We start from the raw sequence: 17,163 nt of genomic DNA on the forward strand, positions 1-17,163 counted from the left end.
TCCTCAGTGGAGAGAGAAGAATGCAGGGCGAGGCCAGTCCTCCCGGCGGCCCTGTGATGGCTCCCAACAACGCCGGGGGCCGCCCGGTGAAACGTAAAACCGTCGCCTGAGAAGTCAATCGGGGGCTTAGAAGGGGACAAAGGTAACACGCTCACTCACTCACTCACACACACACACACACACACACACACACACACACACACACACACGTTTAGAGGCGTTTGTCGATGACGACTGTCCGTCTCCTGCAGTTCTTGATTTCTATCTTTCTCTCTTTCCCTGCTCATGAATGTTTCATGAGCAGAGGCAGCCTCCACAACAGCCTACTTAAAACAAACAAACAAACAAAAACAAAAAACAACAATTGTCTAACTCCTGACAATGAAGGCGCACGCAGATGTTTCTCCACTCGAAAAACGCAGATGTTTCTTCTATAGGAAATGGAAGGTGGGTGGCGGGGGGGGGGGGGGGGGCACGCTTCTTCGCTCCCTTTCCTCCACAAATCATTCCTCCGCACGTCGGGCTCGGTTATATTTCTTATATTTCGCTCTCAGAGGTGAAAGCGGCGATGCCTTTCGCTTCAGTGTCTCTTCCTTTATTTTATATTTTTTCAAAGTTAAACACCAGGTTAAACAAGGCGTGTGGCGTTATATTACCCAATTCGAGGGGCTGCTATTAAACCGAGCAAGACTCCTGGAGAGCAGCTAACAAGGCCGGCAAGCGGGCCCCCCAAACAAAAAGGCAGGGGCCCGTGGAATGTGAAGGTGAGAATCAAAGGCGGAATATGATATTGATGGAAATAAATGAAGGAATAGATGTCTGAGTAAACGGTTGGATAGAGGGATGGATGGGTGGATGGATGTATGGATACATGGATAGGTTGGTAGGAAGATAATACTTATTTACATTAAAGTTTATTTCAATTAAAATCGAATAGGCTACTTCCAAATGCTGTTTTTTGGGGGGGTTTTTTGGAGAGGGGGCAGGGTTACAAGCGCTGCAGGAGGAGTGCTTTCTTCTCCTCATAAAAGCACACGGGTGATGCAAATCCTATAACCCTGCTGTAAAGTCGCCTTGTGCTGGGCTCTATGCCCCACGCGTGTCTTGTGGCAATACACCCTCCCAAAGTGTTGGCGTGGATGAATAATAATAAAGCAGCATTGTGCGTTGGGGGCTCCAGCCTCAAAATCAATCCTCCTGCCAGAGATCCGCAGCCGAGCTGACGGCATGGTGGTGATGGGGGGGCGGCAGATGCTCGCATGCCTTTACAATTTCGCTGACCCCGGACGCACGCCGGATCACTCCTTCTGTCGGCTAAGGAACAGAATGTATGTGTGTGTGTGTGTGTGTGTGTGTGTGTGTGTGTGTGTGTGTGTGTGTGTGTGTATGTATGTATGTATATATATATATATATATATATATATATACATATATATATATATACACATACAGTATACACTCACACACACACACACACACACACACACACGCATATATATATATATATATATATATATATATATAAGGCAGGCGGCACGGGGAGGGCGAGGGGGAGAGATAACTTCTCCTTTGTGCGTAAAAGTGCGCACCCACCAATTCTCATGCGCTCCAACCCCCGACCCTAACCCCCCACTCCACCTGCTAAGCGCCTTTGTCGTCGGGATCTGCTTCATTTCAATGACAACGTTTCGGAGCCGCCACCCTCCCCCCCCCCATGCATGGCTCACGGAGCCCCCGGTAACTTTATGGTCCCTGAGGGCGCAATCTCTGCACCTAAACTAGCCATATGAGGAGCGTGGGTTGGTGCAGCAGGCCAGTGCGACACAATGGTGCGCTCCTTTTCCCACGAATGGAGTGAACGATTACCTTTTAATAATGTAAAAGAAGTAAACGTTTTTTTTTTATAGCCTAAAAAAAAAAATACATATAACTCTTCATAAAATATTTAATCCGGCATGAGACTTGGGGGAACCAATTGTTTGCATTGTTGTAATTCTTGGTTTTGGATGTTTTGCTTTTGTTCCATTCATAATTCAAGTTTATTTCGTTTGAATAAGAGTTCCATCGAAAAAGGCGTCTCGGAAAGAAATGTAATGTTTTTTTTGTATTTCTTTGTTTGTTTTCTTTCCATAAAAAGCGTTGAGTTCCATTGGGGATGCTGATGGGGATGGTGCTATTAAAATCCCTACCTCGGAACGGGTTTTTCCACATAAAATCCTCTTGGTCCTCTGGTCCGGGTGACCGGGTGAATCGGCAACACCGGCCCGTGTGGCTCTAATGTCGTTACGCGGTACGCGGGTGGGATTCTTTATCCGTGCTTGATTTAAATTCTTAACAGGGGAATCATGTCTATTCCTGTGAGAGACCCTGCTCTGTTATTGCCTGCCTCCGGGCCAGCCAGGAGCGCTCGGAAAGAATACGTTGGGCACAGTGGAGGCATTGTGCGCACCGTGCGTAATGCGCAATCGTGTCTTATTTAAAACGCGCACTTTCCTCTGCGTCCTCAGAGGGTATTCCAGAGAGGATATTTTTTTTTTTTTTTGGGGGGGGGGGGGGGGGGGGGTAGTTTTGTGAGCTATGCACGCTTGTTTGCACTGGCACATCTGCGGTGGAGAGTGAAAGGTCCGCTGTCTGTTCCCACGAGTGACTCCAGGAATTTAGGGATAAACTCAGTTATAGCACTGCTGTAACACGAATTACGGACGCGATAATTTGATCTACTATGTAAACCCAATATTTAATTCCCCATGCATTTGAATTGCACGCTGATCAAACCACTATTGATCTTTTTTTTTCGTCAACGGATCTATGCCACTGGGCTTAATAGGGCAAATGAAGCCTTTTTTGTCGAAATACTTTCCAATGAGGAGAAATTAGATTTTTATCTGGCACATTTTGCCCAGGCTAATTCTCCCTTGGTGTGTCTCAACCGGGGGTGGCAGGGTCTGAATGGGATGTAATTGTAGGTTTGGGCTGTCTGGAGCTCTAGGCCAGATGGCCCGGTGCGCTCCCAGAAGCTAATTTCGCCGGATCGGGGGATGTGGGGGTCATAAAACAGTGCGCCATGAGGGAGGGGTGGAGGGGGTGGGGGGGTTTGGGGTTGTGATGTCAACCCGCGTGACCCGCCGCAAGGCGCATTAGGCTCCTTTCAGAGATTTGCCACGCGTGGGAACCCCCATCATACAATGGCCAACCTCCCCACCCTCCACTGAAAACAATATCAGATTGGAGTCATTGAATCAACTTTCACAAAAATCGCTTTCAATTGCTCAACCTATATTCAGGTTTTGTCAACTAAACATTGACACTTCAATCCCCCATTCTAAGTTGAGAAAACCTATAAAAAATAGGAGCATTTTTTTTTAGTGGATCCAATGACTCATTCTTTTTTCAGTGCCTCTCTTACTGGGCTGCAAATAGAACAGGTTTGGCTTGGATGTGACATGGCTGCTGCGTCTTTTGAAGACCGCACAAAAACCGCACATGCACACCTTGCGTAATTGTGGTCCTTTTAACAGTGCGGTTGTCAGCCAGCTCGGGTTGTATAGCCTTTCCGCATGTCTTCCGTCGAGCCCCCCCTTATTGTTGGGGCACACTTTAACGGATGCATTTCGGAGGTTTAGAACCTCCCGGGCTGCCACTGGACGGCTACCGTGCGTGTAGCCCGCGAACGGGGAGGAGGGCATTTCCCTTGATTCAAAGGGTGAAGAGGGGGAGGAGGAGTAAAAAAAGAAAAAGCCTAGGGGCTAGGGGTGGTGGTGGTGGTGGTGGTGGGGTGATTTGGGGAGGAGGAGTACGGGAAGAGACGCAGTTTGGGTGCGGGGCGGTGCCGAGACACAGACGCCGGAGAGCGACCGACGGAGCAGCAGAGCGCGCACCGAGCGGCGCACGGACAAAGCTTATTCGCCTGCGCGCACAAAGAGGACGCATGTGGACGACTGCGCGCAACACACCCGCCTTTGAGCAGAAAGTGTCGAGTTTTTTTCCTATTTATATATTTTTAGTTATTATTTATTTATTTATTTATTTATTTATTTATTTATTTATTTATTTATTTATTTGTAACCGCCCCCCCACCCCCACCCCACATCTCCCCCAAAACATTCGATCTGCGGTGAATTTTGCGGATTTTTTTTTGAATCATGTCAGACTTTTGAGAGGACGTCAACCACACCCCCCCCCCCCCCCCCCCTCCTCCCCTCCTAGTCTTCTTTCCTTCCCCCTTCCTCTGTGGAAGCGCCGCCGGGGCTTTTTTTGGGGGGTGACCATGGAGGTGAAAACGCACCGAGCCAAAGGAATTATATTGCAACTACTGTTGTTGGTCACGGCCATGCGGTTCGTCGACGGTAAGACCTTGAAGTATAAAGTTTACGAGGAGCAGAAAGTGGGCACCGTCATCGCGCGGCTCAAGGAGGACGTGGCGGGCGTCCTGGCCAAGTTGCCCGCTTCCCTGTCCTTTCGGTTCCGCGCCATGCAGCGGGGGAGCACGCCGTTCCTGACGGTTCGGGAGGAGGACGGCGAGATCGCCATCGGGACCAAGATCGACCGGGAGAAGCTGTGCGAGAAGAACCTCAATTGCTCCATCGAGTTCGACGTGGTCACGCTGCCCACAGAGTACCTTCAGCTCTTCCACGTCGAGGTGGAGGTGCTGGACATCAACGACAACTCGCCGCACTTCTCCCGCGCCATCATCCCGATCGAGATTTCCGAAAGCGCCTCCGTGGGGACGCGCGTCCCGCTGGATGGCGCAACGGACCCGGACGTGGGCGAGAACTCCCTGCACGCGTACTCTCTGACCGCTAATAACTTTTTCAAGATCGAAGTGAGGACCAGGACCGACGGAGCCAAGTACGCCGAGCTGGTGGTCGTGCGGGAGCTGGACAGGGAGGTGCAGTCCAGCTACCAGCTGCAGCTCACGGCCTCGGATAATGGCGCCCCCCCCAAGTCTGGATCCACCTTGCTCAAGATCAGCATCTCCGATTCCAACGACAACAGCCCGGCGTTCGATGAGCAGGCGTATGTAATCAATTTGCTGGAAAACTCCCCCCTAGGGACTCTGATCATCGATTTAAACGCCACGGATCCAGACGAAGGTACTAATGGGAAAATAGTATATGCTTTCAGCAGCCACGTCTCACCAAAGATCCTGGAAACCTTTAGGATAAATCCAGAGAATGGCCACATTACCCTGATCAAAAAAGTGGACTACGAAACTACTTCTTCCTATGAGCTGGATGTTCAGGCTCAGGACTTGGGCCCTAATTCCATCCCAGGACTGTGCAAAATCGTGATAAAAGTGGTGGACGTGAACGACAACAAGCCGGAGATCAACATCAACCTGATGACTCCGGGCAAAGAGGAGGTAGCCTACATTTCCGAGGGTGCACCCGTGGACACTTTCATAGCGCTGGTGCGTGTGGACGACAGTGACACGGGCCTGAACGGCGAAGTGGCGTGCAGGCTACATGGTCACGGCCACTTCAGGCTGCAGAAGACCTATGAGAAGAACTACATGATCCTGACCAACGTCTCCCTGGACAGAGAGAAGAGGTCAGAGTACAGTCTGACGGTCATAGCCGAAGACAGGGGGTCCCCCAGCCTGTCAACAATAAAACACTTCACCGTCCAGGTCCTGGATGAAAATGACAATCCGCCCAGGTTTGAAAAAAGTCGTTATGAGGTCTTTAAGTCAGAGAATAACTCCCCTGGAGCCTACCTAATGACGGTGGTGGCTTCAGATCCTGATCTGGGCACCAACGGTCAGGTGACTTATACTGTTGTGGATGCACTGGTCCAGGGAAGCCCCATCTCTACCTACGTCACCATCGACCCCTCCAACGGTGCCATCTATGCCCTCCGCAGCTTTGACCATGAAGACGTCAGCCGGATTGCTTTCACCATCCAGGCACGTGACGGGGGGAACCCTGCCCTCTCGACCAATGCCACTGTTCTCCTCTCAGTCCTGGATGAAAATGATAACCCGCCTGTCATCCACTCCCCCTCCCTTCGGAACCACACGGCGGAACTCAGAGTGTGGAGGTACGCCTCACCTGGTCAGCTGGTGACTGTGATCAAAGCCACGGACCGCGACACCGGCGCCAACGGAGAGGTGAGCTGTGCCATCACCGGGGGCAATGAGGACGGACTGTTTGTGATGGATGCACGACGCTGTGAGCTACGCACCAACGTGAGCCTGGAGCAGGTCCCCAGGGAGGTGGTGGAGATCAGGGTGGAGGTGCAGGATAGGGGCAATAGCCGCCTGTCGACCGGAGCTCTTTTCAGGCTCTCCCTGCAGGAGAACGTTGAGGTCCTTCCCCCTCTGCACCCCACAGGCTCCAGCCAGCCCCCGCTGGACCTCTCGCTCATCGTCATCATCTCCCTTGGAGCCGTCTGTGCCCTGTTGCTTATCGTGATGATTATGTTCGCCACGGCACGCTGCAGCCGGGAAAAGAAAGACCCTAGGCACAATTATAATTGTCGAGTGGCAGAGAACAGCTACCAGAACCACCCCAAGAAGCCTGCCAGGCAGATCCACAAGGGCGACATCACCCTGGTACCCACGGTCAACGGGACTCTCCCCGTGCGGAACCACCCACGCTCCCCCTCGGCCTCCCCAGCACCCGAGAGGGGCACCTTGGGGAGCAGGCAGAGCCATCACAGTCGCCAGTCGCTTAACAGCCTGGTAACCATCTCCTCCAATCATGTGCAAGAGAACTTCGCACTGGAGCTGGCTCATGCTACGCCTCCTGTTGAGGTAAGAGTGTTTGTTTGCTGTGTGTGTGTGTGTGTGTGTGTGTGTGTGTGTGTGTGTGTGTGTGTGTGTGTGAGTGTGAGAGATAGATATTCAGGTGATATTCCTCAAGGTATACACTTAATTACCATTGAAGCTATAAGCATCCCTCTGCGAGTGCCTTTTAAAATAATGGTAGTGGAGCATTCGAAGCAGTTGTGGATTTTAGCGAAATATTAGTTCATTCTACATTGTGCTGTTAACAATATATCATCAAGTAGATCACTTAACAAAATATGACAAATTTTCATGTCAACTTACGCAGTATCTGTTTTGAATTTGTCCCCTGACCCCATGTTGTTTTACCTTTAGCCCTTCGTTTCATACTTTTGTTGACCATCGTTTCGTGTTCAGGAGCAGGTCACACATCTCCATCATAAACCACCCACCCCTCCCCAACCCAACCAATCCCCCATTGTCGTACAGCGTTGGTGCTTGTCTGACTCCCATCACTTTTCTTTTTTTCCACCTCTTCATTTTTTCCCCTTTTTCTGTTTTTTTCCTTTTCTTTTCCCCCCTCTGTTTTGTTCCCTTGGGATTTGTAGCAAGTCTCACAGCTTCTGTCCATGCTCCATCAGGGCCAGTACCAGCCACGACCAAGCTTCAGAGGCAACAAATACACCAGGAGTTACAGGTAAACCCAACATGCACTATACGTCAACAAATACACGCCTGCACTTTTAATGAGGAAAGAACTTGTTGAAAAAGAAGCCCAAAAAAGAGTTAAAAGGGATAAACTGGAATTGTGCTTTTTAACTCAACCATGACACAACAAAACATGACATTGGATCCAATTACGAATGGAGAAGCAGGCAAAGGTGAATAGTTTGTGCTTGGGGCATGCCCACACCGGCACATGCAAACTCAACATGCCGTGTTTTTGTTGGCCTCTTGTTCTACACGTCTTGTTGTCAAAGTTGGCTGGCGCCCGACAGCAACTGCTAGTAGGTTTTCGTTGGTCATCTTGTCATCCTTCAAAATCTGAGGCCGTGGTTGAAACTTTTTTTTACAGCGTTGTTGTTATTGAAGTTGGTGAATCAACAAACAAATCTCTTCCTCTGTCTCTTCACCCCCACCCCCTCCAGGTATGCCCTCAATGAGATGGACAAGTTCAGCCTCAAGGACAGCGGCCGCGGCGACAGCGAGGCCGGGGACAGCGACTACGAGCCCGGCAGAGAGTCGCCCATGGACCGCCTCTTGGGTGAGGGCTTTTCTGAGCTGTACGCCCCTGATGGCCAGCACAGAGCGCATGCAGGTACACCCCCCCCCCCCCACACCGCCTCCCATCCATCCCATCATCAAACACATCTCCCCGAACACATGTCCAATGAATGTTGAAACGTGGCCACTCCCGCATCTCCTTCCACAACGCTCCGCTTCCTCCCATGCCTCTGCATTCCCGACCCAGCCGCCTTCCCACAAACCATCGCTCAGTACGGCAATTTAGTGAGCTACCACTTAGAGAGGCCTGCTCAGACGGAGAGACTCTTTTTTTTTTTGCTTTTTCGTGATTACCTCTTTCCCTCCCTGGCGTGTGGCAGCGACGACGCTTGTCTGTCGCGCTCCCCGCTCTCTGTCTCAACAAGGGCCGGACTCGGACAAAAAGATTTGCCATGGCATTTCTGGCCCGGTGGGGGGCAGGGTAAGAGGGTGACTGACAAAGTCGCGCCCCCCCCCCGTTAGAAATCACTCCGCGGCGATTTCTCGAGCTACGGAGCCGCGAGCCGCAGCATCCAACACGAGAAACAGAGGACGGAGATGGATGGGTGGGGCCTAGTAAGAGATATGTGACGATGTGAGCACCAGCAAACATTCAAAAAAGACCCTGCAGGTTCCTGATTAGAAGGGTACGCTTAATTGCCATGTGACAGAGGGGTTTCCACGGAGATGCCTGGGTGCTGTGCTTGGAGTGATTAATCCCCAGTGTAACGGAATTATATTTTGTGCCTCACCTTTCCACGTCCCACAGCCCCACCTCCCCCAACGCCTGTCTCCTCCACAGCCCAAGTTAGTCCATGCACCGTCATGGCGACACCACGGCTGTGCTGTGGAGGAGAGCAAAGGGTAGAAAATTCCCTCGCAGAGGCAGAGGCAGAGAATTTATTTTTAAGTGAGAAGCAGCCCAAAGCCTTCCAAGGGTCTACAGCGAGAGGCGTTCACTTGTGTGTTACTTCCAGTGTCTATTATGGTGGCTGTCTTTTTCTGACAACTCGTCGACTTTCCCTCTTTGACGCCTTTGTCTCCGGCACGATTTCCTTGCTCTTTGGATAATGGTCCCCCCCTGCTGCTGGATTATCCTCCAGTAGCCGGGCTGAGAGAGCGCACGTGGGATTTGTTTCTTTTAGATGAAGTCAAAACTGTCAAGTGAAGTGAGAGAGCGCTGTACGGGAGGTAAGAAAAAGTAGAAGTGCCTGAAGAAGAGTACAGAGTGATTAAAACTAAAAATACGCCCGGGCGAATCAGCCGCTCCGTCGCCAGCTCGCCAGAAAGGAAAACCTAGCGAAGAGCTGTCAGCAAGTCTTCTTTGGTTAAGCCAGTCACATTCGTCAGTCGGGCAGCCAGTCAATCATTTGAACTAATAAGTTACACAAGCCAGTCATGGTCTGTCACGGAGGGCAGTCTTCGCTTGGCATGCAAAGCATGTTGCCCGGGGCTGTTATTTTTCTCTTCCACATGCAGATCAGTTCAGATGAATCTTGCAGTCTTTTTTTTCAGACTTTCATCAATGGGTCAGCCAATCAGCTGCTGCCCCCTTGCTGTCCCCCCGCCCCCCTCCTTTCCAGTGCACTCAAACGCATTTTTCATCCTCTCTAAGATGTATTATAAATGCTCCTTTCATGTTAATGAGGGGATAATGAAGTCCCTCAATAGCAAGCCTGAAAAGCACCACGGTCTTTTAATGAAGGCTTTAAGTTGGCATATTTGATTCGTCTAATTTATTCTTCAGAGATTTGCCATTTGAAGATTCAATATTGAAAAAGAGCGACTTGAAAGGGAAAAATGCAGGGCTTTTGAATGAGTAATTGGGAATTGATCTGGCTTGCTGAATTGTCACTCTGTGGTAAATACATTGGAAGGTACCGATGCCCCTCCCCCCTCCCGCGCCTCTCAGACTAATTAGGACAGATTTCCTCCTTGTGCCCAGAGACAGTGGAGCAAGCGCCTGGAGACAGCCAGTCAAATATTGGCTTGATTGAAGCAGAGGGAATCGCTCTATTTAATCTTTAATCTCTCTCTCTCTCTCTCTCCCTCTCTCTCTCTCTCACACACCCCCGCCCTCCGACTATTTGAATGGGTATGATAGAGTCATTTTAGAGTTCGGTGGATTCCATTTGTACCTGAATCAGTATGTCTGCACTCCTGACGCCCCGCTGTGTCGTGTTTCCCCCCCTGTCTTATCTAGCAATGAGACTGTGCACAGAGGAGTGCCGTGTCCTGGGCCACTCCGACCAGTGCTGGATGCCCCCGCTGCCGTCCCCGGCCTCGTCTTCCGACTACCGGAGCAACCTCTACATCCCCGGGGAGGAGGCCCGCGAGCCCGCCCAGGAGAAGACCCCGCAGCCGTGCACCGACGCGGGGGCCGCGCGGAACCAGAGCTTCTCCACCTTTGGCAAGGACCCCGAGGGGGAGGAGGGCGGAGACGGAGGCCGCGAAGGCTGCGGCGAGGGGGCAGAGGAGGAGGACCTGTGCGGCACCACCTCCCTGCTGTCGGAGATGAGCAGCGTGTTCCAGCGGCTGCTGCCTCAATCTCTGGACTCCTACGTCCAAGTCAGCGAGTGCCAGGGAAAAGGGACTAGTGTCAGCGGCGTCGGGGTCCCCATGACCGGGTCTCTGGATCGCAGGAGGGGCCACTTGCCAGGTAAGCCAAGCCCGTCTGTCCACCAGCAGGGCGTGGCGGCCTGGGCGGCTAACACACACTTCCAGAACCCAGGAAGCAGCATCGGCCCACCGGGCCACCACCAGAATGGTAGCTACCACACCCTCAAACCCAGCACCAAGCTCGGCTCCCAGAGCGGCAACCACAAGGGCTGCCAGGCCCCGAAGAACAGCCCGCAGAACTGTAGCCAGGTGTCCAAATCCCACAACACCCCCCTGCTCACAGCCTTGGTCAGCCCCACACTGGTGCAGCACTCCACGGCCCCAGTTCCCGTGCAGGTGTCGGTGCCTGGGCCCTCCTCAAAGTGGCTGCCAGCCATGGAGGAGATCCCGGAGAACCATGAGGAGGACGATTTTGAGTCGGTGCTGGGCCACCTCCAGGGCAAGCGCAGTGACAGCCGGCACGAGCTGATGGACGCTAGTGAGTTGGTGGCAGAGATCAACAAGTTACTGCAGGATGTCAGGCAAAGCTAGACTATTTTCTGTGGAGATTCTCACGGGAGCCCCGCCATATTTATCAAGACGAAGGAGTCTGGCTGGCCAAAAAGAAACGCTGAAACGTAACTAAAAACTAATAAGTAAAGGAATTATAGACCTGCAATTGTCGTTAAAGTTGCATTTCTAATGTATTTGTGTTTTGTGAATGCTAAATATCCAAAAATAAAATTGTTTGTTATTGCTGGTTTGGTACACAATGTACACTCTGTGACTGTATTTATCTTGTATTTTAAAAATACATTTGTATACTTATATTTATAAAAAAAATGTATATAAACTTAATCAGAATTCTATTTTTATATTTTCAATGCATGTTAAGTACAAAAAAAATCAATACTTTGACATGCGATTGACATTCTACATATTTAAAAAAAAATGTCTTTTGTATTGTGAATTTTTTTAAATTGTCACTATTGATATGTACACATCAATATATTAATTATTGGACACAATGTCTTGTGGATTGATGTTTGGAAGGGCGAGGGTACACAAATAAAGGAGAAAACGGAAACAATTCATTGTGTCTATTATTCTTCCTTGACTATCATCTGTGCTACACAGTTAACTTTGTGAGATGGTGTATTTCATATAACGTGTCTCTGAATCCCACCATTCATTTGGAAGCAGCTATTGGTTTCATATGACTACTATATATACAGTCGTATAATCTATGAAAAGGGCTGCTTTGAGAGAAGAAAAACACTTTCACATATTTCTCAGCCATTTATAATATTCCACTGCTATTGTTATTAAACCCCAAAAAGTGTGTTTGGCATCGATGCCGAGATGAGCATAATATTGGTCGTTTCAGTGTGTTTTCAATGACTTCACTGTTATCAACGTTTTTGGTCGATGGGGGACGATAGGAAAGTTACATTTCTTTTAATTAGTTTTGATCAAAGGCCGACACTTATCCAGGCGATTCACAGGGTAAATGAGGTCCAAAGCCTGAGTCTTAGCCCGACTCAATTTGGAGTCAAAGTGGAATTAAACAAAGCTAAGCCGTCCAAATAACATCTAGTGCCAGAGGGTGTGTTGCTTCTATGGATTATAAATGTTAGAAGATGCTATCGCATTTACGCTCGAAGTAACATCAGTGAGAGGGCTGTGTTTGTTTTAAATTTGCAATCTTTTGCCGAAACCCCTGGAAATAGCTCAGTGAAAGTGGATTTAATTGAGCTGTGTTTTTTTCAGCAGCTCCAGCAGAGCCTCGGTCGTGATGCCGGTGATGATGATGAGGTGAGCTAGATAATGGGTGACACCTAGAGGTTCACTGTGTGCACTGTCAGCCAAGTGGCTCCAGCAGCTAATTCTATCACCTGCCACTACGACTTCTACTACATGAGGGAGAGAGAGAGGAAAGAAAAACTTAACAGAGACCCCTAGAGGAGTACTGCTCAAAATGCAGCTTGGCTGCGATTCACCGGGCAATCGCACTCTTGGAGCTGAATCCCATTGCAGATCCAGTCCCCATCAAAACAATGAGAGCATAATGATTTAACTATATATATATATATATATATACATATATATATATATATATATATATATAAAACCCTAACACTAACCATCACAATAACCCTAACCCTAATCCTAACCCTATCTACAGAGAATGACAAAACCTAAAATATAACAGAGCCCATAATAACATAATATAGTAAAACCTAACATAACCCAACAGAACATGAAGTAACATAACATACCCAACATTATATTGAAAAACATGACATATCATGAAATTGTATTTATCCACAAATTTCCTGCGGCAAAACATGCTGAAGAAAATATGCACTTAAAAAAGGTGCGAACAAATTAAAATGAAAAAAAGTTAAAAAGTAAAACCCAAAGCCGTGGCATGTCAGTAAGACGAGAATAAAATAGTTATAATATAATGAAAGCAACAATTATAACAATATAACAATGAGAAGCACAACAACAAACCGATAATGGGACTGTTACAGGAGGTCATTCCTGCCACCGCAATAGCCACCTACAATGACCCCCCTCTGTGCCATGGGAGGAAACTCCTCCTCTTAATAGCAGCGCACAAGGTACATTTTTACTTTACATTTAACTTCCACTTTTAAGCTAAGGTAAATTCTATTTTATTCTATGTATTTCTGTTATTATTATTTATATTTTTATTTATTTTGTTTCTTTATATGAATATGGATATACACATATTCAAGATTCAAGATTCAAGATTTTTATTTGTCACATACATATACATACTTCCATACATATATGCGGGTGAAATGTAATGCAACGCACCCGGTGATAGCACACAATACCACAATACCATACATATGTATATTTGTGTGAATCTGTACATGTGAATATATGTGTGTATGTGTATCTCTATATATATATGTGTATTTATATAAATATGTATGTGTATATATGTGTATATATATATATATATATAGTAATTGATTCAAAAACAACGTGTCTTTTGTAATGTATGTCATTGCTGCTGCAACTCTGGAATTTCCCTTTGGGGATTATTAAAGTACCTTTATCTTATATTATCTTAATAGCCCTCACCCTAACTCAATAGAATAACATAACATAAGATAGAATAACACTGAATAACAGCACATTACAGGAAAATGTATTTATGTTGAAATTGAATGCGCCAAAAGTTGCACAAGAAAATACACAGTTGAAAAAATATATGCATTAACTAAAACCATTTATTGATAAAAAAAACCCAAAAACCAATAGGAATACAAAATAGCAATAAAAGGAAAATACCAATCAGTATATGAAAATAAGTAACAAAATAATGAAAGCAAAAATTACAACATAAAAGATACAATAATAACCAAACACTAACAACAAACAAATAATAACCCTATATAACCCCATTGAATAACATAACAGCATAATGTAAAATAGTATAACATAACATAATCCAACATAACATAAAATATGAAATATGTCATGAATAACATGATATCATATACTGTAACGTAAAATGAAACCTTATTTATACCGAAAATTACTCTGGCAAAAGTTGCTGAAGAAAATAGGCAGTTGAAAAGTGTGCGGAAAAGAAAAGAAAAAAGAAACACTTAACAAAAAAAATAGTAACCAGAATATAACATAGCAATACAAGGAAAATACTATTCATAATAAAATAGTAATAAAATAATGCAAACAGTTTGAACATAATAAAACAATCATAACCAAATGACAACAAACAAATAATAACCCTAACCCACTATAGTGATATCCTAATATCAACTGGCAATAAAGGAAAATACTTAGTATAATAAATAGCAATAAAATAATGAAAGCGACAATTATAACATAACATAACCAAAACAAATTACTAAAACAAACAAATCGCAGACTCAGACCCAGACTCTCAACCCTAACTATAAAGAATAACACACGTAATGTAACATTACATAAGATAGAATAACATAATACAACATAACATAATGATATTGAATAACACAACATAGTGTGATGAACCTACAGATTATATACATCGTGATTGCCCGTAATAATTAAGCAATTTATTATATTTGTGATTGTGCCTCATAAATATATGGACCCTGTGGACAAGCACGCCGGGTTGGTCTGGGGAGCGTTTGTGTTGCTGCGGCTTGCCACTCACCGGGAGGATGGCTGTCGTTCGCAGCTGTTTGGGGCTGCCGGCGAAAAAAACAGGAAGAGCAGGGGGTTAGATGTTGCAACGGGAGGAGGCGAGGTCTGCTGCCTCCTGTCGTTGTGAGGGCTGGGCTATAGGACGCCAGCTACCGCCGCTCTTCAGCACATTCGGGACTGGCAGGCAGCCTGGTGCTGTTTGCCTCCACTGCTGATCTCTGCGCTGATCAACGAGCTGTTTCCCCCGGGGAGTTGCACCGCCCACCACGTGCCAGCCAACTGTTTAGGGACCTCCGGCACCGAGACACAGAAGACGGGGTTGTAGGGAACACACAGGTTTATTGAGGAGAGGGGGCTTGATAGAACAAGCCCAGGAGCAGATGGACACAGGTCAGGACAGGGCTCCTCCCTCCTGAGTGAGTGTGGGGATGAGGGTTTTACCTGTTGCCCGTTAGACCAACCAATGAGCAACTATTGTGCAGGGACTCTGATCCGGGGTCTCCAATTATTTAGATCCAGGTTTGGTGTGGCTGCTCAAACCACACCATCCCCACACCACATCTCTCTATCTCTATCCTCGATATCTCACTATGTATGTATTTGGATGTCAGTGTTTATTTGTGTATTTTAACCGTGGGTATTTTAATAGGTTAATGGTGGCCAGTGGTGGTACAGCAACTCGCTTTAGTGCCGGATTAACGGTCTTACCTTAAGGTGTGGGTTTAGTGACCTTTCTGTATGGTTTCAGTTGGCGTCGTCTGCCAGCTGTGTGTGTTTCTGTGACGGCTCTAATACCACGTGTGTTGCCTTGTGTGTATGCATTCCTAGGGGGGGGTCTGGCTAAATATAGCTTGTGCTGTGCAGGTATTTCTTGTGTGCGATAAAGTCAGTTGTATGGCTATTGTGTGCAGTGCGTAGCCATAGCCGTGAAGCCGTCGTATTGCTGTCCCCATTGAAGTTGTGTCCTCGTCCTCAGCTTCCACCCATCGTAAACCCTTTTTTTGAACTCACAATGAAATAATAAAGTCATAGTTTTTGTATCGTTCCATCGCTGTCTGTGTTGGTTATTCGGAGGGATCTGACGCCGGACCGTACCGGGTAAACAAAGGTGGTGGCAGTGTCCCTTCAATCGCCTTTAATCCAGTCCAACCGAGGTGTATTACAATAACACGAAACGTTATTTACCCCGAGAAAAAAGTTGCTCAAAATCTAAAAATAATAACAACAATACGAAAAGGCAATGCAAGGAAAATACTGATGAGGATGGAAAAAAGGAATAAAAGAAGTAAATAAAAGTAAAAGTAAAAGTAATAAAATAATGATGCCCCCCCCCAGCCCCCGCTTCCCACATGGTGCCGAGAATAAGCAGCCGTCCATGGAGAGGGAAACGTGTGGCGGACTACCTCTGTGTCTACCTCTTTTACTCCTCTCCCCTTCTGTCCCTCTTTCCTCCATTCTCTCTTTCTCTACATCTGCGTCTTCCCCTTTTCATCCTTCTCTCCAAGCCTCTGTCATAGTCGCCGCGAGCGAGCCCAGAGAGCACAAGCGTTTACTCGTCCCTCTTCCCTCCTCTACCTCTCTGTCCGTCTCTTTCTTTCCCTCTCCCTCTCTCTTTCTATCTGTATGCCCATCTCTCTTTCCCTACCTCTGTGACCCCCCCTATCTCTTTGTAATCATCTTTCTGTCTCTCTCGTTCCCTCTCACGCCGCGACTTGTTCTTTATCTCTCTCTCTCTCTCTCTCTCTCTCTCTCTCTCTCTCGCCAGGTCTCTACCTCTACATTTACCTCTTTACTCATCTCTTTCTCTCTCTCTATCTCTATCATTTTCCTCCCTTTACCTCAGTATGACCCCTCTGCATGCATCGTTCATTCTTCTCTCTCTTTTCCTTTCCGTCCGTCCCTGTTTCCCTCTCCCTCCGTGAGCACCTCTTTATATCCATCTCTCTCTCTCTCTCTCTCTCTCTCTCTATCACCTCACCCCCCACCCGCTGCCTCTGGGGGTGAGCGGGAAAAAAACAAGAGAATAGGGAGGACGCAGAGGCCGAAGTGAGCGCGGAGTTGGAGAGAGAGTGAGACAGAAAGAGAATATTGCAAAAGATAGGAGAGGGAGAGCGAAGGAGCTTTAGAGATGATGGAGTGAGGGTAGAGACAGAGAGAGAGCAAAAGGGGGAGGGAGAGGTGGATAGGGCGATAGAGCGTTTAAAACAAATGAAAACAGAGACCAGACACTGCAATTGGACTGAGAGGAGGTGCGTGGAAATGTAAATGACTTAATTATATTATTTTTATTTTTTGTGAAAACATTTTCAACTTCAATGGCAGGACACATAATTAGAGTGGGAAGCAATTTTGGTGATGGTATTATCGGGAAAAAGCTAAATGTT

The 17,163-nt window shown here is 47.3% G+C and overlaps 1 protein-coding gene across 3 annotated transcripts; it reads left to right on the forward strand.

Moving 5' to 3' along the window:
• The first annotated feature begins 3,859 nt into the window (after nt 1-3,859).
• pcdh18b (protocadherin 18b) lies at nt 3,860-11,641 on the forward strand. 3 transcript variants are annotated; one of them, XM_080007584.1, is made up of 4 exons: nt 3,860-6,754; nt 7,336-7,424; nt 7,876-8,045; nt 10,194-11,641. In XM_080007584.1, the coding sequence occupies exons 1-4, from the start codon at nt 3,929-3,931 to the stop codon at nt 11,138-11,140; spliced, it is 4,032 nt and encodes a 1,343-aa protein (XP_079863710.1). In that variant the 5' UTR covers nt 3,860-3,928; the 3' UTR covers nt 11,141-11,641. The 3 variants fall into 3 exon arrangements, with proteins under 3 accessions (XP_079863710.1, XP_079863712.1, XP_079863711.1); XM_080007586.1 differs by having other exon boundaries at nt 7,876-7,991; XM_080007585.1 differs by having other exon boundaries at nt 7,369-7,424.
• The last annotated feature ends 5,522 nt before the right edge of the window (nt 11,642-17,163 follow it).

This window comes from Zeus faber (genome assembly GCF_960531495.2).
Source record: "Zeus faber genome assembly, chromosome: 10".
Lineage (NCBI taxonomy): Eukaryota > Metazoa > Chordata > Actinopteri > Zeiformes > Zeidae > Zeus > Zeus faber.

What these genes read in the sequence shown, in the direction of transcription:
- pcdh18b (XM_080007584.1), top strand. Translation starts at nt 3,929, where the DNA reads ATGTGGACGACTGCGCGCAACACACCCGCCTTTGAGCAGAAAGTGTCG. An exon ending in ATGCTACGCCTCCTGTTGAG is followed by an intron (nt 6,755 to 7,335) that starts GTAAGAGTGTTT and finishes TGGGATTTGTAG; the next exon opens with CAAGTCTCACAGCTTCTGTC. An exon ending in CCAGCACAGAGCGCATGCAG is followed by an intron (nt 8,046 to 10,193) that starts GTACACCCCCCC and finishes TGTCTTATCTAG; the next exon opens with CAATGAGACTGTGCACAGAG.